This window comes from Letharia columbiana, assembly GCF_014066305.1.
Source record: "Letharia columbiana isolate WasteWater2 chromosome Unknown Sc0000007_s0, whole genome shotgun sequence".
Classification (NCBI taxonomy): domain Eukaryota; kingdom Fungi; phylum Ascomycota; class Lecanoromycetes; order Lecanorales; family Parmeliaceae; genus Letharia; species Letharia columbiana.
The window spans coordinates 1,019,315-1,042,239 of record NW_023501043.1 but is presented as its reverse complement, the minus strand read 5'-3'; the positions used below and the strand labels follow the sequence as shown (position 1 = coordinate 1,042,239).

The 22,925-nt window shown below is 45.9% G+C and overlaps 10 protein-coding genes across 10 annotated transcripts; 8 read left to right on the top strand and 2 right to left on the bottom strand.

Moving 5' to 3' along the window:
- Nucleotides 1–711: 711 nt before the first annotated feature.
- On the bottom strand, nucleotides 712–1,633 carry HO173_003309 (uncharacterized protein; the record flags this gene model as incomplete). Its single annotated transcript, XM_037305236.1, has 3 exons — nucleotides 712–921; nucleotides 1,223–1,340; nucleotides 1,521–1,633. The coding sequence occupies 3 exons, from the start codon at nucleotides 1,631–1,633 to the stop codon at nucleotides 712–714; spliced, it is 441 nt and encodes a 146-aa protein (XP_037168101.1).
- A 673-nt stretch (nucleotides 1,634–2,306) lies between these two features.
- HO173_003308 (uncharacterized protein) lies at nucleotides 2,307–2,648 on the top strand (the record flags this gene model as incomplete). Its single annotated transcript, XM_037305235.1, has 2 exons — nucleotides 2,307–2,414; nucleotides 2,472–2,648. The coding sequence occupies 2 exons, from the start codon at nucleotides 2,307–2,309 to the stop codon at nucleotides 2,646–2,648; spliced, it is 285 nt and encodes a 94-aa protein (XP_037168100.1).
- A 277-nt stretch (nucleotides 2,649–2,925) lies between these two features.
- On the top strand, nucleotides 2,926–3,639 carry HO173_003307 (uncharacterized protein; the record flags this gene model as incomplete). Its single annotated transcript, XM_037305234.1, has 2 exons — nucleotides 2,926–3,277; nucleotides 3,326–3,639. 2 exons carry the CDS (start codon nucleotides 2,926–2,928, stop codon nucleotides 3,637–3,639), a joined length of 666 nt encoding a protein of 221 aa, XP_037168099.1.
- A 198-nt stretch (nucleotides 3,640–3,837) lies between these two features.
- HO173_003306 (uncharacterized protein) lies at nucleotides 3,838–4,755 on the top strand (the record flags this gene model as incomplete). Its single annotated transcript, XM_037305233.1, has 2 exons — nucleotides 3,838–4,534; nucleotides 4,586–4,755. 2 exons carry the CDS (start codon nucleotides 3,838–3,840, stop codon nucleotides 4,753–4,755), a joined length of 867 nt encoding a protein of 288 aa, XP_037168098.1.
- Nucleotides 4,756–8,445: 3,690 nt separating this feature from the next.
- On the top strand, nucleotides 8,446–8,960 carry HO173_003305 (uncharacterized protein; the record flags this gene model as incomplete). Its single annotated transcript, XM_037305232.1, has 2 exons — nucleotides 8,446–8,459; nucleotides 8,507–8,960. 2 exons carry the CDS (start codon nucleotides 8,446–8,448, stop codon nucleotides 8,958–8,960), a joined length of 468 nt encoding a protein of 155 aa, XP_037168097.1.
- Nucleotides 8,961–9,208: 248 nt separating this feature from the next.
- On the bottom strand, nucleotides 9,209–9,799 carry HO173_003304 (uncharacterized protein; the record flags this gene model as incomplete). Its single annotated transcript, XM_037305231.1, has 1 exon — nucleotides 9,209–9,799. The coding sequence occupies one exon, from the start codon at nucleotides 9,797–9,799 to the stop codon at nucleotides 9,209–9,211; it is 591 nt and encodes a 196-aa protein (XP_037168096.1).
- A 187-nt stretch (nucleotides 9,800–9,986) lies between these two features.
- Nucleotides 9,987–12,152, top strand: HO173_003303 (uncharacterized protein; the record flags this gene model as incomplete). The annotated part of the gene is made up of 2 exons (XM_037305230.1): nucleotides 9,987–11,628; nucleotides 11,767–12,152. 2 exons carry the CDS (start codon nucleotides 9,987–9,989, stop codon nucleotides 12,150–12,152), a joined length of 2,028 nt encoding a protein of 675 aa, XP_037168095.1.
- Nucleotides 12,153–13,480: 1,328 nt separating this feature from the next.
- On the top strand, nucleotides 13,481–14,846 carry HO173_003302 (uncharacterized protein; the record flags this gene model as incomplete). The annotated part of the gene is made up of 2 exons (XM_037305229.1): nucleotides 13,481–14,432; nucleotides 14,536–14,846. The coding sequence occupies 2 exons, from the start codon at nucleotides 13,481–13,483 to the stop codon at nucleotides 14,844–14,846; spliced, it is 1,263 nt and encodes a 420-aa protein (XP_037168094.1).
- A 970-nt stretch (nucleotides 14,847–15,816) lies between these two features.
- On the top strand, nucleotides 15,817–16,332 carry HO173_003301 (uncharacterized protein; the record flags this gene model as incomplete). The annotated part of the gene is made up of 1 exon (XM_037305228.1): nucleotides 15,817–16,332. The coding sequence occupies one exon, from the start codon at nucleotides 15,817–15,819 to the stop codon at nucleotides 16,330–16,332; it is 516 nt and encodes a 171-aa protein (XP_037168093.1).
- A 493-nt stretch (nucleotides 16,333–16,825) lies between these two features.
- HO173_003300 (uncharacterized protein) lies at nucleotides 16,826–17,119 on the top strand (the record flags this gene model as incomplete). The annotated part of the gene is made up of 1 exon (XM_037305227.1): nucleotides 16,826–17,119. The coding sequence occupies one exon, from the start codon at nucleotides 16,826–16,828 to the stop codon at nucleotides 17,117–17,119; it is 294 nt and encodes a 97-aa protein (XP_037168092.1).
- Between the last annotated feature and the right edge of the window lie 5,806 nt (nucleotides 17,120–22,925).

Genomic DNA, 22,925 nt, shown 5'->3' with positions numbered 1-22,925 from the left:
CCTCATAATGGACCCACTAACCCACAGTCCCACTGTTAGGCAGAAGCAGATCGAGAGTTGGCCATCTCGGAACAGCGGTATGTCAGATACGAGTACTGGGTTCCGCACTACGACGACCGTACTATCGAGGAAAACATCTTCTAGCTTTGGATATAGCGAGACGTCTGAATCATCAAGATTGGCAATTCAGAACGGATCCTCGTGAACATACCGCCTCGTGAGACCTTTTCCCCCAATGCCATACCAAGCCAATACAATGTCACTGCCAAATACGGATATGTCTGACAGCAAGGTATCTACAAAGTCTACTCCATGGCGTGCAGAGACGAGTACATTCCTGTAATGAGCTATTTCCGTAACGTAGGGAGCGGCAACCCTCACCACTGGGGGCTGAATGTAACCGTCATGCATGACGGGCTCCGAGAACTGAGCTAGAGCTTAGATCTAAGATGCGTACAGAGGTAGTGAGGGATTAATAAAGTAGAAACGGCGTTAGACACGACCGAGGGCAGAAAATAAAGAACGCTAGATACGACGGTAGAGAATGCAAGGATAAAGAGCGCTAGACACGACGGTAGTAGGGTAAAATAGACGGGTGCTAGCTACAAAATACATTGGATAACTCGGAAAATGGTGGAAGACGGCGCTTTGTGTTGCATTTTGATATTGCACTGCACGTCTTCTGTACCTAGGATAATCTTCGTGTCTGATCTACACCTGGGCCAGACGAACATCCACGTCAATAGTCCTCTGAATAGAGCCCTGGTTCGTTGGCTGAGTATGTCTTTGGAACCCTGCATTTCCATTGCGCTTTACAGCGTAAACCCTTGACAAATTACCAAGTTCGATACGGTCCTCGGTGGACCCAGATCGTCGATACCCTTTTGTGCGCCTTGTCAACCCGGCGCCGGATAATAGCGGCTGAAGTGTGGGTATACAGGCAGCGACGATGATAACGTTGATCTCGTTTCTATTCGTCTTTCGTCAGGTGATATCATACAATTCAAATGTGTCGACTCACACATTCCACACCAGCAAATCAACCGTTGCCCCTTTTTGATGTCAGCACCTCAACGTTGATATTGATCTCACATATTTACAGGTAAAATCACTGCGGAAGCTTTCTCTAACAAGCTTTGTTATTTTGATGGCAGCACAAACAGCGGCACTGCGACTCATGACTTAGGGATGTCCCTTCGAACAGGTTTGTGGGTAGACGTACAATACCCCCAAGCCCAGAACGGTACTCAATACCATCTTTCTTTTCCTTTCCCTTTGGAGGTCCTTGATGATGATAAGAGGTAGAAGCGCTAGGAGTAGATCGACTACGGTAAAATAACCTATGATTATTAGCAGCATTCATTCCAGGTATCTGGATCAACTTACTAGAAACGATCAATGCGAAGATTGTCAAAATAGTAGGAGAAAAACATTTCGCGTGCGAAGCCACTGAGGGTATCCACAAAGCCCTTATAGGTATGCATTGAGTGAATGTGACGATGATGTCGGCCGTAGCACACAGGAAGACGCTGTAGATAATGAAATGGAGAAATCGTCGTTTCCAGATGCTGACGACTCCAAGTATCCGTAAGATAGGGAAGGCCACGGATATCTTGCCGGTGGCGATCGCCATGATGCAGAACGGCTGCGAGATCCAGTTGATCTTAGTGAGCAGAGCTTGGCGAGCTGCAGACAGATAGTATACATGCCGACAGCCTCCCTTGCTCGCGTAGAATGTCCAGATGCCGGAGAATGTGAGAGGGAAGACCTGGTCCCATCAGCCATTGCCTGAACATTGAAATTAAAATACTGCTCACCAGAGTGACCACAATGAATATGTCATCCAACCCTACGTGGCGAACGATCACTGCCCGCGTAAACATACGAAGAGCGACAACAATGAGAGAACTAGAGCATTCAATCCAGGTGAGTGCGAGAATGCCTGGCGCTCTGTTTTGATTGCCACCTGCGGGAGCTTTAAGAACGGCCATTTTTGGGATACTTGGAACAAGGTTAGCACTTTCATGGGCAGGCACATATTTAAACACACGCTGCCTTCATGTTAGGCCCAGATTGAAAGACTATTTCCACCCTCCGACCCTCCTCGAATAGCGTGGATATGGTGCTCGATTGACCACCATAATGGTTTTTCTCCACCGGCAGGGGCTAGATTGAGAAGGTCCAATTGAAAGCTCGGCACAGATCATCCAGGGCGGTGCTACCAACCTAATCGAGTGAGTGGCCCCGTGGCTACACCCCAAGCACCCTCAACTTTCCTGAAACCCAAAATAATTCTCACTCTCACAATGGCACTCCTTCTCGACAACGCACGTCGTCAAGTCCGCGCGGTCGCGCAATGGCTGAATCTTGCCCTTGAGACTTCTGGAGAAACGCAAGCAAGGATTTTGTACCAGGTTTTTACGTCCCCGCTTCCTCCCGGCCCTGACAGGGAAAAGCTAAGGCCCTTGTAGCCTTTGGAGACGGCATTGATTCGGGTAGCCGTCGACCTGAGAATCTTCAACGCCCTTAGCGGAGGCCAGAAGGGATCAAAAAGCCTGGACGAATTGGCGTCTGTGACGAAGGCAGATCCTGCATTGCTAGGTACGCTGATATGTGTTTCTACTTCTACTCTGACGGTCAGAAGCTGATGACTTGATTCCAGCACGAATCCTTCGCTCTCTCGCTGCTTTCGGGGCAGTCAGACGAACACGCACCAACGAATTCAGGGCGACATGGATCTCCGAGACATTTACGCAACCGTCTCTGAGAGATGGCTCAAAATTCTGGTACGTTCCCGCCAGAGCTCGACCACGTTCGAGCTGACATAGCTTTGACGTTGTGGGGATGACATGGCAATATCTTCCGGAGTTTTTGAGAAAGACGGGCCATAAAGAGCCTTTCGACGGTCGAAATTGCGCGTTCAACATGGCTTTTTGTACCGATGAGCCATTTTTCGACTTCTTGACCAAGAACCTCAAGTTCCTGGAGGTTTTCAATAGCTACATGACGAGCCAACGCCAAGGTCGGCAGAGCTGGTTGGAGTTCTTCCCCTTGGAACAGGAATTGGTGACGGGGTTCTCCGGCGAAGGCAACGCGGTCATGTTTGTCGACATTGGCGGCGGTTACGGCCACGAGATTCAAGAGGTCAAGAAAAGGTATCCTGATCTTCCCGGACGAATAATTCTTCAGGATCTTCCGGACACGATCAATCAGATCACTGCGGCCCCGAACACAGAGGCCATGGCATACAACTTCTTCACCCCGCAGCTGATCCGAGGTAAGGAGCTCGACCTGTTTTCAACTGCATGCTGACCGGTCCTTTTAGGTGCTCGGGCCTATTATCTTCGTAATATTCTTCACGACTGGCCGGACACGCAATGTCGAGAGATACTTCAACGTACTGCCTCGGCGATGAAGAGGGACTACTCGAAGCTTCTCATCAACGAGTGGTGTCTCCGAGATCGTGGGTCTAGCATCTACGCTACCTTCCTGGACATCAACATGATAGCAGTATGTGCGGGCATGGAGCGGACCGAGATACAGTGGGAGGAGTTGCTGAAGTCTGGCGGACTCAAGATCTCTAAGATCTGGTCGGCGTCACAAGATGCTGAAAGTCTAATTGAAGCGGTGCTGGAATGATCTCGGAGGCTGCTCGCGTTGCTAGCAATCTTCTCTGTGTAGCTCATAGGAGTCCTTTCGTAGAGGGACTAAATTGAGAGTTTTCCCTGTTTGACGTTTATGAGACGCGCATCGGCCAGCGTTTCATGTCATGAGGAGGATCCCCCCAACAATGCAACTTGCTCCTTCCATCTATCTTGGAGCCAGCCAGCCACCACAATGTCTGAGGCAGACCTGGACAGCTCTCTCATCAGGCAAATGTTTCGCACTCTCTCCTCGTACTCGGTCTCGGGTAAAATTGCAGTGATCACTGGAAGCTTCCATGGAATCGATCTTGTTGTCGCCCATGTTTGTGTGTACGCGAAGGTGTCTCATATCATTCTCGTCGGTTCTCGGGAATGCACCTTAATGACAGCCAAGGGGCATCTGAAAGTATCTGTCGAAGAGTGCGGTGCATCAACACGCATTTATATGCATACGGCGGACATCACGGACATCGATCGAATTGCTTCCATTTTCTTCGGAGTGCGACGAAGAATCGGCATCCCTGATCTATTGATTCTCTGCACGCCTAGCAGGTGCCCGAGCAGACCCGTGCACGAGTATACGATCGAAGACGTTACTCAACACTTGGATCTTAACGACAAAAGCAAGAAAGGCTTTATACGCAACTTCTTAACGCCCGGCACCCGCAAGAGAAAGACTCTTATCGACCTCTCCATCATCGCCAATGAACATCTGCCCAATTTGGTCTCTGGGCAGGAAATTAAAGCCCACAGCCATTTTTTGGCTTACGCATGGAAGAAAGATAGAGATTGGTTCCTTACCTTTCAAGACATCCTTCACGGCCTCGTCACGACAAAGAGACTCGGAGAGAAGCTCAACAGGCGAAGCCAGGCTTGGGTTGTCGCTGATAGTAAGTTGAATATTTGCCAGCTGCAGAGCAAAGACTAATGAGGTCGAGCAGTAGATCCTGCCTATCGGCTCGCGCTGTGGCGCCTGCCTGAAAAGACCGCTTCAACATTTGACGGCATGATACTTGGGAGTGAATCAGTACTGGAGCAAGCTAAGGCTGCCCAATTACTCAAGCAACGGGCACGAATAGTGAATGTTCTACCAGAAGGAGGGGGAAACTGAGGTTTAGAGGAGGGTGTTCGGTAGGAGTAATAATACCGGAGGGAGTTGGTGAGATAACGTACAACACATGCATTTACGGTTGCACACTTCAATTCAACGACGCGGAAATGAAAGGAGACAAGTCTTGAACAGCGCATAGAGCTGAAACGTTGCTATAAAATCCTATCAAAAAGGGCTCCTGGAGTCCAGATATTCAACGCTAGCCTATTCAAGCACTAGCCGCCGCTTTCGCTTTGTGTTGTTGGTTTTGACGGCTTATAGCCATTGGCCACAATGTGGCTGGGGGCTACAGCCACATAGCCATGGCCCAGGTGTGCCGTGGTAACTAACACGCCTGGAAGGCTGAGATGTGACCCCCGAAGCAATCCGATTTACTATGGGCCACAAGCCAAAATCGGATGACTCGGAGGGACAAATATCCAGTGATTTGGCAAGCGACTTTTCGCATTTATATCAGGCCCATGCCCACTTGCATGAAGTTCTTTCCTTATGTTCTACCTATCATATGTACTCAATCTATTTGGCATAGCCTACCAATTCTATTGCCTTAGTAGGGCCAATTGCCAACAGGTTATGAGCCCGGTCAGCCATTGACCGAGGTTTCAGTCTTCCGCTACACCTACCTACCACCGCTATGGCCCACCTGAGTACCAGAGGACGCAGCCGCCTCGAGGATCCTACCGAAGGACACTCGGGGGCAGGGCTGCAGCAGGCTGGGGGCCGAGACCGTTCATCCGCTGAACAGACAGCGTCACCAACTGGGGACCCTTACCATCCAAAAGGTAAGGGAAGGGAGGAAGAAGAGGGGGAGGAGGACCTCCTACCCGATTTGGACAATCTACTAACAGTCGATTTGTTGGAGGAACTGGATAAGGGACTCATCAGCAAACCGCACGTCAAAATGGAAGTTCTGAAGGACTTGAACTACCACCTATGGGCCCAGGACCATCGACAGTTCCTCGAGGGACGTGGCATCTTTGAAATAGTGTCAGAGGACCTATTGATGCCCACACCATTCGGTAGGGAGCCAGCTAAACGATGGACCGTTTTGGACAGGTGGATCGCTACACTGATCAGGGGTAACGTTGACCGAAATCAGAAGAGTCATATTGCCCACCTTACCACTTCCAAATCCATGTGGGACAAGCTTCGAAGAATTCATGGATTGAGTGGCAAAGGACGTCTTCCTATCATGCTGCAGAAGTTCCTCGGGTACACCAAATCAGCAGACCAAACGATCGATCAAATGGTAGCAGATTTACGAAACCTACAGGACGAAGTCACGGACTTAAATCCAGCCTGTGCACCACACGATCTCACCATGGCGACGGTAATTATGAACGCTTGCCAGGGGAATGAGTTCGATGTGGCTAAATACAATTTGGGGATTAACGAGAATCTCACCACCGAAATGGCTGTGGAATGCCTACGAACCGTGGAGCAAGACAGACAGGCCAAGGACAAAGGCCTACTTGCACGCAATGGACGAAAGGGCCAGTCAAGCCAAAAGCCTCCCAGGGACATGAGCAAGGTAGAATGCTATGGCTGTGGGAAAACCGGGCACTACGAGAGGGAGTGTCCGGATGAGAAGGACGAAAAGGATAAGAACCATGGGGCGAAGGACTCAGATGGGCGAAATCGTGAATCAAAGGATCGACCAAGGGGTTCAAAGACATCCAAAGGTAGTGGGCGAGGACGCTCAGACCATGCTGCAGCAGCAGCAGACAAATCAGACACCGACGGTGATGCTAGCGATGTAAGCGATGCATACAGTCGAAAGGAAGGCTCATGGATGGCTAGGGAAAAGCCAGAGCCCACCGACAGTGGACTATCAGTGAAGAATTCTTCCATGATAGCAGACTTTTCAGGAAACAGTAGCTGGCTAATAGACTCCGGAGCGACTCGCCATATGACACCAAACAAGGAACTATTTACCGACTGGCAGCCTTATTCGAAAGCAGTGGAATTCGGCAATCAAAGCGAGTTGATGGCGACAGGCAGGGGAACCATCTGAATTCGTATGGGCAACCACATGCAGACCATGACAGATGTTCTGTATGTCCCAGGAATGGGTGGTAACCTGCTATCTATCATAGCACTGGATCGAAAGGGTTTTGAGGTACGATTCGGAAGCCTGGGTGTTGAAATCATCAACACATCCACAGGCAAGACGGTAGCAAGGGGCTGTGCGAGGAATGGCCTATATCAGTTGACCACATCGACATCTGATAGAGCATTCGCTTCTAGGGAGTCGGGACCTCCCATTGGAAGCACACCTACACCTACGAAACAAGCAGGACAAGTCGATCATTTTCGACTAATGCATCAACGATTGGGCCATACTGGAGCGTATCGCCTGAAGGACCTACATCTCTACGCAAGAGGTGTAGAGGAAATGAAACCATCGGAAGGATTCCAATGTGACACATGTGACTCCACGAAAATGGTTCAACAGATCAACAAGGACCCCAGGCCAAAGGAAACAGTACCAGGAGCTCGGATGCACACCGACTTCTGGGGACCATATCCCGTGGGCAGCATTGTGGGGGGCAGCAAGTGGTTTGTATCCCTCATCGATGAGGCCACTGACCAATCGAACTTCGAGCCCATTACATCAAAGAAACAGATCTACGCCTTCATCCTTAGGAATGTGATTATGATTGATAAAATGGCTGGGGTAAGAGGAGTGGTGTCAGTCAGAACCGACAATGCACAAGAATACAAGTCAGTCGAGGATACACTCAAGGAACGAGGTATCACTATGGAATTCACGACTACCTACACCCCATACCAGAATGGTATCGCAGAACGATTCAACAGGACGTTGACTGAATTCATGAGACCCATGCTTAGCCAGTCAGGCCTACCCATGAGCTTCTGGTCAGAGGCCGCAATCTATGCAAACCATCTGAAAAACAGACTACCACATGGTAGCAGAGGGAGCAAGTCACCCTACGAACTATGGTTCAACAAGAAACCGGACCTGAGTCACGAAAAAGTCTTCGGTTGTCTATGCTTGGTTTACCTACCAAAAGAAAAACGAGAAAGTAAGCTACATGCTGTGGCCTACCAGGGCATATATACCGGTTACCATTCATCCACTCAGTACCGGATTTATGACCCTCGGGACAATCGATTCGAATGGCCTACGAATGTCATTTTTTATGAGGACCGCAAGGGAGTCCAACTAATGACTCAAACTTCGTTCCCAATGGCCTACAACTCCATGCGAGCAGACATCGCCCCCACTGGTGTCCGGTGTAGGCCTTCTATGGTCCTCCTCATCATCGTCGTCGCTAGATATGTCCGGTTTCTTGTTGAACCATAGTTCGTAGGGTGACTTGCTCCCTCTGCTACCATGTGGTAGTCTGTTTTTCAGATGGTTTGCAAGGTTGTAGTGGTAGCAATAGGCCACTCACAACCATGTGTGATTCATCGCTTGAGAAAGCAGATGAACCTGGAGGTGTGTCTTTATGTGCCGCATGCCTTTCTTATCACTATCACAGAAGGGTTTACGGACCACGGAAGATCCGGTGGTGCAAGACTGTGGAGAGCCAAAAATGGATCGTGTGACATTTCAAAAATAAAACCCCACTCTGCGATCTCTTTGCATGCAAATAAAATACTAGCTCAACTTCACAAGGTCAAACGTGGCTATCAAGACCAATCATGATAGTTTGTACATTTGCAATGTTACTTGTGCGGTATGATACACTCAAGGTCCACAAACTCTTACGCTCACATTCATCAGGGTCGTCACTGCATACGCAGTCCAAGGATCATTGCGAAGTAGCATAAATCACAGCCACCCAGACCCCGCATCCAATCAGACCGTTGTTCCAGCCGGTCCAAGCTTTGTAGGTCCTCAAAGTATCACCTCATCGAGCCCTGACGACATGAGCACGCAAAGCCTCTCCGGCATCGGCACCATCACGACCCCAGCCCCTTTTCTCGCCCTCAGCATGTGTCCTGAAACCAGTGCTCAGAGGTGTGCAGCACAAGAATCCTTTCCGTCGACCAGATCCGAGGTATCGACCATCGTCGGCGTTCTTCTGAGGATGACAAAAGTGTCGCAAGGTAAAGGGCTGCGAGAGTTCATGACTTATTTCGCGAGCGCTGACCTTTTCAAGTTGCCCGGGAATCATCTTCAAAGCAGTACGAGACGCAACCCGAACCCAATCGGACGCGTCATGTATGGCCTCTAGTTCCTCGGCCGGCGACGGAGCTCACTGTGCGGTAGCTTCTCAAATTCGTCTGCGTGCAAATATGTCCGCAGTCTAATGCGACTGCTTTCCTGAAATCATCCTCTTCTCGTCTACACTCGTTGAAGTAAAGTGTCAAGCACCGTTGGGTTTTAGCAGACCCTTAGAGAGTGTGGACCTTCGCTGCAATAAATTGCCCGCGTACCATTATTTCCATGACTCCGGTATTGTGATGTAGCTTTCGGCCATTTTCAGCAGCTTCGTGCAACTCCTCTTTGTGATCTAAACCACTTCCACCCTCCTGCTAAAGTCGTGTCGGTTGAGACGGTATAAAGGGGGTCTTCGAGGAAATAATAGAATCTGCGATTCGGGCTCGATGGCTCATCTTTGCTCGCTCGATATCCTGATAGAGTAAGTACTATAGCATATTCGGGGTACATTTGACAAACGTAATGTCTCAGATATCTTTCAAAGGTCATGGAGATATTCTTCGTAGCTGACCGACAGACAACAAAGCCTTTACGCCGATAGTCCAGTGATACACAGTCGATTCCGTACGACCGAGTGATGGGACGACGTGGCGAGCTTGAACAGGGTTTGCTCTGCCGAAGATTCACGGAGGAGCTCTTTCTATCATTTCGCTTCAACAAGGAGTTGTGGGCGACATGGGCGGAGGGGGCGTGCGAGGTATTGCTGATATCGCAATGGCGAGTCATAGACACCGGTGTAAGGAGTCCGTCAAGGTCATCTTCCTCATTAGCCTCGTCCGAGGACGACACATAATGCCAATCAGGCGCATTCAAAAAGTCTTCGCGATATTGATGGTATTTGGGATGATCCATGGCTGACAGCGAGTGCTCATTGCTGTTAGTGAAGTGTCTCAAAGATATCTGAGCCTCTTGCGCCTCCGGCGTCCGGCAATAAATTTTTCCGGGGTCGCTCGAACACGTACCAAGGTACTCTACTCCGTACGAGTCTACACACCCCAATTATCAATCCTCGACAAATTCTTGCGAGTAGAAGCCTGCGATGAATACACACATCGTCGCAAGAGCTAGTGGATCAAAAGATCGAGCTGTATCCCGTGTCTCTGCCCCCACTGTTGAGAGAGTTTCGGAAACGGCCGTGAATGATATTTTGAAGATCACACCGAAAGGAGGGCCAGCTGCGGTCGCCTTTCATGAGCTGGCTGTGAGAAAGCGCAACGGCCATTTAGACGAGCATCATGCGCAATTCATCGTTGTCACCGAAAAGGGGCTCCTCTCCGCCACTGAGGGATTCGATTCTGAGCTTGATGAAGGCGCGACAGTGGACACCACAAGCGACGAGGAAGTGCCCATCTACCATGGTTACTTCCGTCTGAATTTTGACTGTACACCACTAAGCAAAGGGGTCAAGTGGGTCCTCGGAAAGGGAGTGGGCAACAACGTCCGCAGTCGAAATGTCGATATTCTGCTCGCCGCACCAAGTTCTAGACACCGAAAACACCTCGCCAGCGCCCATGCTTTCTTGAGAATGAATATCGAATCCGGGGCCTGGATTCTCCACGCCGGCGAGGGTCATCATATGAAAGAGCTCGAATCGACGGCTCAAGCCAGCAGTGGTCCCGACGGCTTTGCGCAATGTCGTCACAAGCCCGTAGTTCTCGATGACGAGTTTATGAAGCATGGCTCGATGCAGTGTTTGCATCGTCCCCGAACGTCTTTCCTTGTGGGAGGTATGCGCTACGATATTCAATTTTGTGTTACTACGTCGGCAAAGGAGCAGCTCTATCTCGAGGAGAGAAAGGCATGGCTGATGGCACGTGAGGCGCAAGTGCCCGAGACACGCATATCAGCTATTCCCTTCGACTCCGACATCCATACCCCCTGGGCTGTGTTCAGACAAGGCATGGGAAGCGGCACTTTCGGGGTTGTGCTGGAAGGGTTCCACCCGCGAACTGGAGACCTCAGAGCGGTCAAGAAGCTGGTCATCAGATCACATATCGAAGCACAGACCGTCAAAACCGAGATCGAAATCAGTGGAGCACTTGGTCACTCTCCAGGTATTGTGCATTTTTACGGTTGGTGTAACTCGCAAGCCGAAAGTACTCTAACGGGCTTCTATCCGTTGGAAGTATATCTATTTATGGAAAGGGGAGTCTCTTTCAAGGAGCACCTATGGCACGAGGAACTAGAGGCGGACTGGGCTTTGCGCACCCTACTGTTCAAGCAACTTCTAGAAGGCCTTGTCGCTATTCATAGCCGTGGCTGGATGCATCGTGATATTACCCCAATGAATGTCTTATACTTCCCACGTGAACCGAGGCACGCTGGCATATGCGATTTTGGAAAATTACACCAAGCGACAACTAGTACTGTTGAGGAAATAGCAGGGTGGAAGTGGCTCCCTCCCGAAATCCAAAAAGGCAAAAATCAAAAGTACGACCAAAAAATCGACATATGGCTACTTGCATATACGCTTCTACAGTCTTGGTTCCCAGCTGATTGGATCATTGGAAGAAGTCTCCGTTCAGAGAGAGATCACCGAATTGTCCTTCAATTTCTAGCGCAGTGCGAGACGAGTGTGTCCTCTGTATTGAAGACTATGCTTTCGTGGGATTCCCATACCCGACCTACCGCCGCTGAAGCTCTGATGGATCTGGTCCGCGCAGATCGTCCTCCTCCGGACGGTAGTTCATTAGGTCCCGTGCATCTTGATGAATAAATCCCCATTCAGATTATTCAAATACGCCCGGCAAGTGGGACATGTCTGAGTGGCCCCTTTGGCGCCTTGCTCCTGGTACCAGAGATAAAAACAAGAATCGCAGAACTGGTGTCCGCACTGCGTAATCCCGCAACACACCACCTCTCGACATATTGGGCACTCAGGTACCTGGCGTTGCTGAAGGAGTCTTATCGTCGTTTCGGCCGTGGCAAGCTCGCTGCTCAATCGACGTCCCAACGCCTCGGCTTGCTCTTTTTCCTGTATCAAAAGATCGAACGGCTCTTTCTGTTGAAGCCAATCTTGTCTCTCGGCCTCGTCGCAGGCGCCGACGCTCTCGTGTTTCTTCCGCTCTTGTGCATCAAGAAGATTTTTGTTCTGTCTGACAAGCTTATTTTTCTGCCGGAGAAGATATTTGTTGTTGTCCTGCTCGACCTGAAGTGCACGCTGCAACTCATCGATGTCGTGCCGTGGATCATCGGCTCTGCTTGACGGGCCTGGATCTGATAGATCGTGAAGATCTGGAGCCCTCTCACTGTCGTCAACTACGATAGGATTCACTGGCAACAGGTCAGAGCAGTCTCACACGTAGGGAATATCCTTCGATTACCTGCACTACCCGTCAAGCCAATCGCATTGAGTTCAGAGCGAATTTCAGGGCTTAAGTAATGATTCGCTAAGATCAGATGAAAGTCGCCATTGGATGGGACAACAGTGACAAGCTGGGCTGGAAAGCTGTCAGAAGTATATGTTAGGCCGAGCACTCGTTGCGCCATGAGGTCAGGATATGATAGGTGGGGGAAATGGTGGATTTCGAGAACGGAAAGATAGGGTCAGCTGGGGGGTTTATATGTTCGTCGCCGCCGGCTAATCATGCACCCTGCAGCTCTCATGCCGTCACATCCCGCACCTACACACCTACGCCATACCCTCTTCACATTTGGCGTTCAGGCGAAGCAAGCCTCGCCAGTCAGATACATGAGAGTAGACCAATATCCACCGTACACTGAACAACGCCAAGTCTCGACTTGTCCCTTTCAGCTTCATCTGTCTCTCGCCGCCGGAAGTCAGAGACATAATGGCCGCACGATGTTGACCAGCCAGGGGCTTGAGGGTAGAAGAAAGACAGTCCTTACATCCTTTGCATAGCGCCAGCATTCTGATTGGGGTTCCTCGATGCACATGTTTCTAATTGTGGCATCCACCAGTCGCTTAAGAACATCCCTGTCCACGATGCGAGGCTCAATCCTTTTACGTAAAGATAGCGGAAGTGTCTCACCGTCTTCGGCCATTGCTCTGATTACGATAACGTCAATGCCCTGATGATACGGTATGCTCTTGATGTCGAAGGGAGCGGAACTGCCAAAGCTCACCACCTTAGGCAAGACGGCTCTCAGGGATCGTATTTGCAGTGATGCAGACGAAAGGCTGAGTGCTGCCGTACTCACATACACCAACCCAATCTTACCGTGATTGATCGGTGCACAATCTTGCTACGACAACTCGTTTTACGAAGGGCCGAAGGACACTAGGTCCAATGGCAGAAGGCAAACCCGGTACATAGCTGGCTGCAAGATTGCTCCATTGGGTTCTAGAATCCTGATCGTGGCCTGTTGGGTGAGATAAGACTAGAGCACCCTCCTGATCAGCCTTGAAAGCCCATCTCCTTTTGAGCTTAGTCGAGGCGTGGTAGGCCGCAACAGAAAGTACATAAAGCGGCTCCTTTCCCCATTGCTTCTCTTTCTCTAAAAATTCTTTCTCCCCACTCAAATTCCCAGACCGACAAGAATTTTGCCTCGCTGCCGAGAAGCCTTGCAATCATGGATGATCAAACAAGCGCTTTTACCTATGACAACGGCTTCTTCGAGTCATCAGGGGTGGGAGATGATGATGTTATCCTCACCGCTATCGACGCATTGCCGCCCCCCGATGCTATGAGAATCGACGACGACATATGGACAAGCAACAATGCCATCGACCATCACGGAAGCAACATCCTTGCGACGACATTTCGTGACGAGTTCTCTGTTGAGGCCAATGTTCAGGGTGCTGACTCGTACCGCGAGACTCTCGCGGACACGTTTTCGTGCGAAAAGTCTGACCGTGATTACGTCGCACCTGTGAGCAGGAACTTCTCCGAGATCGAGCCTAAAATCAACGACGAACGGAATTCGGCCGAACCGGATACCGCAACCTCGCCGGTTGGCATGACCGAAAATCTTGATTTCAAAGATTCAGAGCTTGGAATTAGCCAGGATCCCGTGTGTACGTCGGCGCTTGATGAGTGTCCTGTGAAGGCCACACCTGTGGCCGATTTTCTGGCCTGCGAAGCTGCTCAGGATATTCAAGGCGAGGCCGAGAGGGCCGAGAAGGCCGAGAACGACTCGGTTGAAGCAGCTCTCGAAGGCAAAAATCCCGCTTCAGATGTTGTCTGTCCTTCTTCGCCTCGTCGCAACATCTGTCGCTCAATGCGACCTTCTCGTGACGTCCATCCCATCGACGACTCTCTGTCCTTTGTATCTGCCAAGCGGAGGCACGCCCCGTCACTTCAACCTTCTCGTGGCGTTCAGCCAATCATGAGCCAGACGCTTGCTCTGTCGGTTGTCATTGAAGTCGCCAGTGGTCCCCGTGCCGCTCTTCCGAGAGTCGCAGAGTCGACTGCGTTAGACTTTTCGTTGGAGAGTGTTCATGTGCCACGTCCTGAATCTCGGAAGCGTGCGGCAGCGAAGGAAATCTTGAAAGAAGCCAAGAGGGTTAGACAGTCTGATGAAGGTATATCTCTAGTGTTGATCAGGCCTGGTTCTTTGCTAATGGAGGGAACAAGCTCTAGTATCTCAAAATCTCTGACCTCGACGATCGACAAGACCTTCGACAGAAGACGCTCAAATTTTCGAATACGACTACGGATCAGTCCAGCGGAAATGCACCGATCTTGAGCGTGACATCGATGACCTAGACATTCAGCTCAGGAGAGAAGCTAAGGCTCTACAACGTAGATTCAGAAAGGAAGCCCAAGAGGCCGAAGATTGGTTCAAAAAACACTATCGCGACATAGCCGAGAAATTCCAACCAGAGGTCCACGATCTGGAAGACAAGCTTCAGTCGACTACGGAGGCCTTGCAGCAGCAGTTGGACACGTTCAAGGTTGATCTCAGAGACGCAGGACTTGTGAATCTCGATGCATAGTTTTATTCAAGGCAGCCTACACTCTACTCGTCTATTGGAAGAAGCGTATCTTGATAAACATATTATGCGCTTGTACATCAAATTTTGCAGCAACACAAATTTAAATCATATTTTCGGGGGACACTACATGGCTATGATACTGTTGACACCAAGCGACAGCGCACCTCGTCCATGTTCCGACACAGGCACGACAAGGAGTCTCTGAGTATCCTGGGCGTCTCGTCGACAGCAGGACACTGACTCTTGATGGTCGATCTGCACAATATTACACCGAACCGGCACATCACCGCCTCGGCATTGCGCTAAAAGACTACTAGTTGGCTGGCTAGAGGGCAGAGGGGAAATCGCTTACTTACAAGTCTTACATCACGATTGCTTTCGAAAATCGCAGTATCTTTAACGTCTCGCTAACACGTATTTTAATTCAGTTTTTAGACTGCTACCAGAATGGAGAAATGTGAACGACTCGTATGAATGACCTTTCTGAAGACTAAACCTTAAAAGACCTTTTGTTGCGCAATACTCGAGGCGCCCGCAGGGTACCCTCACCCCCTAAGCTATCCGTGTCCTACCGGATTAATTGGCATATAAAATACTACCATATAGCCGAAGCGTCCATCTGATCATCGTTTAGAATCGTATTTTATATGTAAAGGGGCCTTATAACACTGTAGTATCGTATGGCCTGAGGCGCTAGTCCATAGCCTTACTAAGCTTACTATCGCCAATCGGAGAGCTCGAAGAGACGCCCTATCAAAATAGAAGCTACAGAAGCATATAGAGCATATTTCTCCTATCGTATCTCTAGAACCAGTTAATTAATTATAAAGTATATCTTATTAGATAGGAGAATACCTCTAAAAGGGAGATACGCGCCTATAATAGCTATATATACTATTCCAATATTAGTTAAACGAGCAATCATCTCCTATTCGCTCTTCATCTTTATTCTTTTATTCCTTCGTCCCCAATGGCTTCCCTACACATATCCCAAGGCCAATCGTCAGTCCAGCAGCTCCGCAAGCCTAATGCATTCGATGCACTCATGAAGAAGCCTAGCTCGGCTACCCAATTGAGACCTGGCCCTCTTCCAAAGCCCATTGAGCTCCGTAGCGTTCGTGGAGCCCGCATATCGAAATCCAGCCTACTTCGGTCTCCCAAGCATCAGCTTCTTACCCACATCCCTCATATCGATGAAGAGTCTCTTTTTACCGAGTTTGAAGCTCAGCGGGCTGCTTATGCCAACGCTCTACCTGAGCATGAGTCACCTCAGAATAGAAACGACGGCTGTCATGAGGAGGATAGAAGACGGGTCTCATACACCAGGGAGCAGAAGCTGGCTGCTGTCAGCTATGCTATGACCACAAGGAATCCGGATTTACGCACTGGTGAGTTGAAGCCTATCAGCAAGTACCTTGCGGCCAAAAACCTCAAAATCACCATACCCATGCTCAAGAACTGGATGGCCAATCAAGTGGATATCTAGAACATGAAGAAGGGTACCCGCAAGAACCGGTCATATGCAGCTGGTGCAGCCAAATACCCTGAGTTAGAAGCCCGTCTGATTGAGCTTTTCAAGACGGCTCGAGGCCATGGCAGTAGTATTAGCAAGCGGTGGTTTATCCAGCAGGCTAAGGAGGTTTTTAAAGCTATATTCCCTGAACAGGTGCATAAGAAGGTCGATTAGCTAACTAACTATATAGGTTTTAGATTTTTAAATAGCTAGTTTTAAGTATTTCGCCAGAGAAATAGAATTTTAATTCGTCGTTCTACGAAGAGAGCTTAAAAAGTTCAACATCTTCTTTTGAGAGTCTATATAGATTTCTACTATAATCGCTAATATATCTATCTAAACTCCCGAAGATTACCGCGAGTAAATCGTTCTTTAATTCTAATTCAATAGGCGTAACTCGTAGCCTCTCCTCGGTCAAATACCTCTACACGATAAAGGTCGTTACCTCCTCAGCGACATTGGCAATATGGATCAGACTCCTGTACCCTACGAATTCTTGAATGGAACGTCCTACGACTTCAAGGGTGCAGAAACCGTCTGGGTCAAGGAAACCAGATCCGGATGGGACAAGAGGTGTGCCACACTCATGGTTTACGTTACGGCCGATGGATTTCCTCACTGCAGACCTCTTCTGATCTTCAAGGGGACGAATGGTCCGAAAAACTCTACGATCAGGAGCGAGATGAAGCAATACGATGAGAGGGTCAAGGTCCAATGGAATCCGAAGGCCTATTATAATAGCGAGGTTATAATTAAGTAGCTAAGAGAGTAATACGCTTACGCTATATCTACGTTCTTTGATTATAAAAAGCCTTATCCTCGCCTTCTTAGTCTTAATATTTTCAAAGATTAAAAGACGCCGAAGGTAAAATAAGCCTTAAAGGATCTTAATATTATACCTTCGTTTATTCCCTCAGGCTGCACCGGCTACGTTCAAGTACTCGATGTGGCCATCAATAAGCCTCTAAAGATCCGTATCCAGAGGCAACAGGACCTCCACTATCAGGACCATTTCAGCAAGTGGAAGGAGGGTAAGTATACCGTCGGTGATCGCCGAATTTTGCTCACAAAATGGGTGGCTCAGGCTTGGGAGGATCTACATAAAGAGCTTGGTGGAACAATTCGTGGCACATTCAGGAAGCTTGGATTAGCCGACCTACCTGAAATCCAGGTAGGGGACTAGCATTTAAATCTACCTGTCGGTCAGAAGGAGGATATCTTCAATGCCTTGGATCCTGATGCGAAGAAGAAGAGGAAGAAGGACTCTGATGTGGATTTGGAAGCCACATATGTGATGAATGATGAGGAGGATGCTGATAGTAGCGACAGCGAGATCCATGACGAGGATTTGGATGGCGAGGGTGTGTGTGTGTGTGTGTAATTCCTACATCGGAGGGCCGTGCCCCTGTTCGTACCCCTTCCCATTGAAAGGCGTAGCCTAGAGTGTAACCGTTTTTACCCACTCGGCCTTACGGCTATATCCGGCATCCGTACCCCATTTGAGGTACGGCAGATAATCGTGATCCCGTAGAACCACGGCTATATATATTATATTGGGAATTCCAAAGCCTTCATTGCAACCAGACACCATTACACTCTGCAATGTACCCCGAAGCTTTTTCCTCGTTTCTCAGGGCCGAGCTCTAGCCTCTCTGTTCCATGTAGAGTACACTCAGACGCCCAGTATTCCATTGTATATCGTCACGTAAGAGAGAGAATAGTGACATTTGTCAAACCGAAGTCGAGAGCTCGCTTCGATTCCCGTAGGGATATAAGATCTAATCGAGGCCTATTCGTATATCGATAGCTGACTGGGAGATATATGGCTATTACTTATTATTCGCTGACTCCGCTGTTAAGGGGGTATTTTCCAAGCGCATTAGATTCAGCTCTCTTGTCTGGTCTCTTTCCTGTAGAAAACCTCTATATAATTCTCGTAAACGAGCTGACTCGTTTATAGCCGGAGTTGGGTACTTATAGTATTTAGAGAAGAGTTATCGATTAGCGAGGGAGGGAGGTATTATTCGATTGAGAGGGGTGGGGCTCGCCGTCATGTCGATGATAGATTACCGAATTCTTCGAGGGGGACGCGCCGATTTTCGCTCGTACGTAGTTGACCGTTGTCGTAATCGAAGAATCCGATCGTACACCCATGTGTAAATGTACGCTCCCTTGAGATCTCTTGGCTCCTCTGACGTGCCGGACCGTAAGTCTACGCCCACTGCAGCTGACGAGTCGGGACCTAATCAACGCGTAGCAGCTGCTAAACAGGTACAGAGCAGACTCCCGAAGGCATAGAAATCTTTGTTAGAGGGTTCGTAGCCGGTAACGGCGATGAATTGGACGCTGCAAGGGAGATGGTATCAAAAGTCATCATCCCCCGAGGTTTACCCGGCCACTGCTGGCTTCCCACCAAAATACTACCATACTCGTGCTGTCCAGAAGTGAGTTCTTTGATAGAGCGAGGACACCAATAAATCCTTCCACTTAGCCGAATATCGGTTAATCTATTGGTGTCCTCGCTCTATCAAAGAACTCACTTCTGGACAGCACGAGTAGATACTTCTAAATAGTGACTAATGAAGTATAGTATACTCTCTTACACCTCTACACGCAGTTTATATCGTTATAAAGCTACTACGCGTAAGAAAGCCAAGTTCTTCGAAGCCGTCGATATCCGCGATAGTGGAAAAATAGTTAAAGATATATATTTAGAGAAGAATATTCTATATAATACGAGGAAGACTTAGCTACGAATTAGAAAGCTTAAGAGCTCTTTCGATACTAGAAGACTTAAAAAATAGCGTTCTAGACGTCTTTCTAAGGTTGATTAATCTATATACGATATCCTACGTGACGTCAATAATCCTATACGTAATTAGAAGCTCGAGCGTCAGCTTCAATATCATAAAATTTCAGTTAATCCCCGAACCATACATCGCAATACTTAAAAATATATTAATAATGCTTATATATATAAGTAACGTACGGCTAAACAAATATCTAAAAAGAATATCAAGAAGCGATTAACGTACGGAAATGATTATAAGAGAGATATTATTAAGAATTTTTAATGCTGTTTGTCACGGAAAACGTGCCTTATCGCTAACCGCAGGGCCAAAAGAGCGTGGACCCCTGCCTGAACAGCAAGAATCCCCTAAAGCACACTAAATCCGTAACACTGTATTAATTAAACGAATGAGAAGCATTAGAATCCAGGATTTACAAAATCTAGCTATATATTCCGGGACGTAGATATTTCTACAGAGCCTGAAAATACGCAGTCGATGCCCTCCCTTTAGGACATTAAGATTCATATCTCGGCGGATATCTCGTAATTGGAAAGCTTGCTTTCTCATTACTCAAGACTGAAATCACAAAATGTTCGACAACCATAAATTTAAGGTTGGCCAATCAGATCCTCGAATTTCACGATTTCTAGTCTAAAACACACCTTATTTCTTCATTTTCGTTCTAAACACGGGTACGTTTAAAAGAGGAAGCACCATAAGGCTGAACCTTTAACATCAACTTTATTAATTTATTCTATTTAATTCCTTTAACGTTACGTAATAAATGATAATAATAAAATAAATTTATAGAGTTATAGAGTTAATTATACGCTTTCAAATAAAGTAGCGAAGACGAAATTTGATAAAGTATTCGTAAAGATATACTAAAAACTAAGATTTTTATTCAAATTATCGAGCTTGCGAGAAGAGCCCCTCCGGCAGAAGCCCTCGGAGAGCCCTCGGAGAGCCCCCGTTAGGGGGTTTCAGGGGGTCTCCCCTAATCAGTGAAATATAACATCTCTCTCTCGATTCTCAGGGTTAGACCACTTAAAATCCCTTAAGCCCTTCGGAGCTCTTTAAGGGCTCTCCGAGAGTTTATATCGGAGGGGCTGTCAAAGCAAGCTCGAAATTAATCAAATACTACTAAAACAATCAAATTTCGAGCTTGCTTTAACAGCCCCTCCGATATAAGCTCTCGGAGCCCTTAAAGAGCCCCCGAAGGGTCCGAGGGGTTTTAGGGGGTCTCTCTGAGAATCCAATATAGTCAAAAACCAGTACTCGGCAAGCTTTTCACTACTGGGAAGCCCGCGCCCTAGCACATATTATTATAAAGGTAAGCTTTAATTCTATTATAACGAGCTCGATCGACCTCGAATTACAATCGAAAAGCCTTTAAAGCCACGTCGATGTTCTAAAAATAAAAATAAGAAGGAGTATAAAGAGCGTATTCGTTAGTGAGAAGCGAGTATTCCTCATAATCCTAATATTCAGTCGTCTGAAAATAGTATAATAATGAAACACTATATTAAACACCAGCTTTCGGATTATTATAAGTCTATTAATTAACTACGAATTATATCTAAACGTGGAATTCTATAGAAGAATAATGATAAGAGTTACGAAATTATTCGTAGCAAGGAGAATAAGACTTTGAAAGTCGAAAATATCGCAATTTAGCTTAAATATAATAATTAAATTAAGACTCTAATACACCCCGCTTAATCGCCGGATCTAAATCCTATCGAGGGTATCTAGAATCTTCTTAATAAACGTGTATATTAAAGATACTAGTACATATAATGAAAGCTTCGCACGGTAGTCTAGAAGAAGTGGAATCGTATTACTCTCGAGGAAATTAAGGCTAGAATTGCGGAGATACTATAACGATATCGAATACTACGAGAGGGTAACTCTTCTAAATTAATTAAGTCGGATTTGTGGTAAATTCTCCATAGAAATGTATATAATAATCGTGGGAAGCCAGCAGTAGCCGGGTAAACCTCGGGGGATAATGACTTTTGACGGGGACTGTGGCCTATACTAGTACCTACTCCGACTACTTATTATTCTTAATCGATTATCGATAGATTTAAATACTATAGAGAGGGCTACGAAGAGGATACTTCTGATTTTACCCTGGGGGCCTACTAAAATTAAGTACCATTACTTAGCAGACTACTAAGACCCCTATCTTACAGTCTAATTATAGCCTACGTCTGAAAACCGTTATTTTAAACGATATCTTATATGCAAAGAGGCCTTATAACGATGTGGTCTTTTATATGACAATTAACCCGGTATCACAATTTGACTCCGAATCTTCGACAGCCCTTCGTTCGTATTAATGCAGCCTTTCGCATATAATCTATATATTAAGCTTTTAATTCTCGAGCCATCTAATCGAGATAAAAATTAGATTTTAAATAAAATTCTTTTATTCTATTAAATATTTAAAAATAATTATTTATAGCGATAATATAATATTTAAATAATTTAAAGATAATATAATTATAAATTTATAATAGATAAAAAATTATTATAATATATTAAGATTATCTAGTAATAAGATAATACTAGTATAACTTAATATTATATACGAGTTTAAGTTTATAAATTAAATTTATAACTTAATTTTTAAATTAGAGCTGTCGAGTAAATTTAATAAGCGAACTTTAATAAGCGATATTTGAATTTTTTGCCATTAAATAATTATAGAACTAAATTTTTAAATTCTTAAATAATTAAAATATCTAAATTACATTTCATAATTTAAAAAAAATACTAAGAAATAATATAATGTAACTTATATATATAATATAATATAAAGATATTAATTATTCTATATAAATAGCGAATAGATATATATGATATTAAGTTCACGCTAGTAATTCTATAAATAGTTCTAAGATATCTTATAATAAAAAACCTCGAAATTATTTAATAGAAAAAGGAGTTATTCTAAAATTAAATAATATATATCTATTTTTTAATTAGAGCTATCGAACGAACTTTAATAAGTAATATTTAAGTTTCTTACTTTTCAATAATTATAAAATTAAATTTCGAAATTGTTAAAGCGTTAAAAAGCGTAAACTACGCTCTATAATTTAAAAAAAAATTAAATAATTTTAATAGATAATAGAAAAGTTATTCTATTTATAAATAACGTATATCTATTTTTTTAATAAGAGGTCTCGAAAGAACTAGCGAGCTAACTTAGTCGATCTAATTAAAGAGCGTAGTAATTCTAAATTTATAATTAACTATATATATAAATTTAAGATTTTTAGATTAACTCTATCTAATTCTTTTATATATACTAATATCTATTCTATAGATATATAGAATAATTAATATCTTTATATTATATTATAAATTAACGAGTAAAGACCTATGAATTAAATTCATAAGTTCATAATTATTGTTTTCGATTAGGGCTGTCGAGTAAATTTTGATAAGCGATCTTTAGTAAGTAATATCTGAATTCCTTATCTTTAAATATCTATAAGACTAAATTTAGAAATTCTTTTTTATCTAAAAGTTCACATTACGTTCTATAATTTAAAAGAAGAATCGAAAAATTTTAATAGAAAATAAGAATGTTATTCTAAAGTTAAATAATCTATATCTGTTTTTTGATTAGAGCTGTCGAGCGAACTTCGAAGAGCGATCTTTAATAAGCGATATTTGAATTCTATGCATTTGAAAAATTATAAGATTAAATTTTATAACTTTTTTATTATTAAAAAGCGTAAGTTACGGGCTATAATTTAA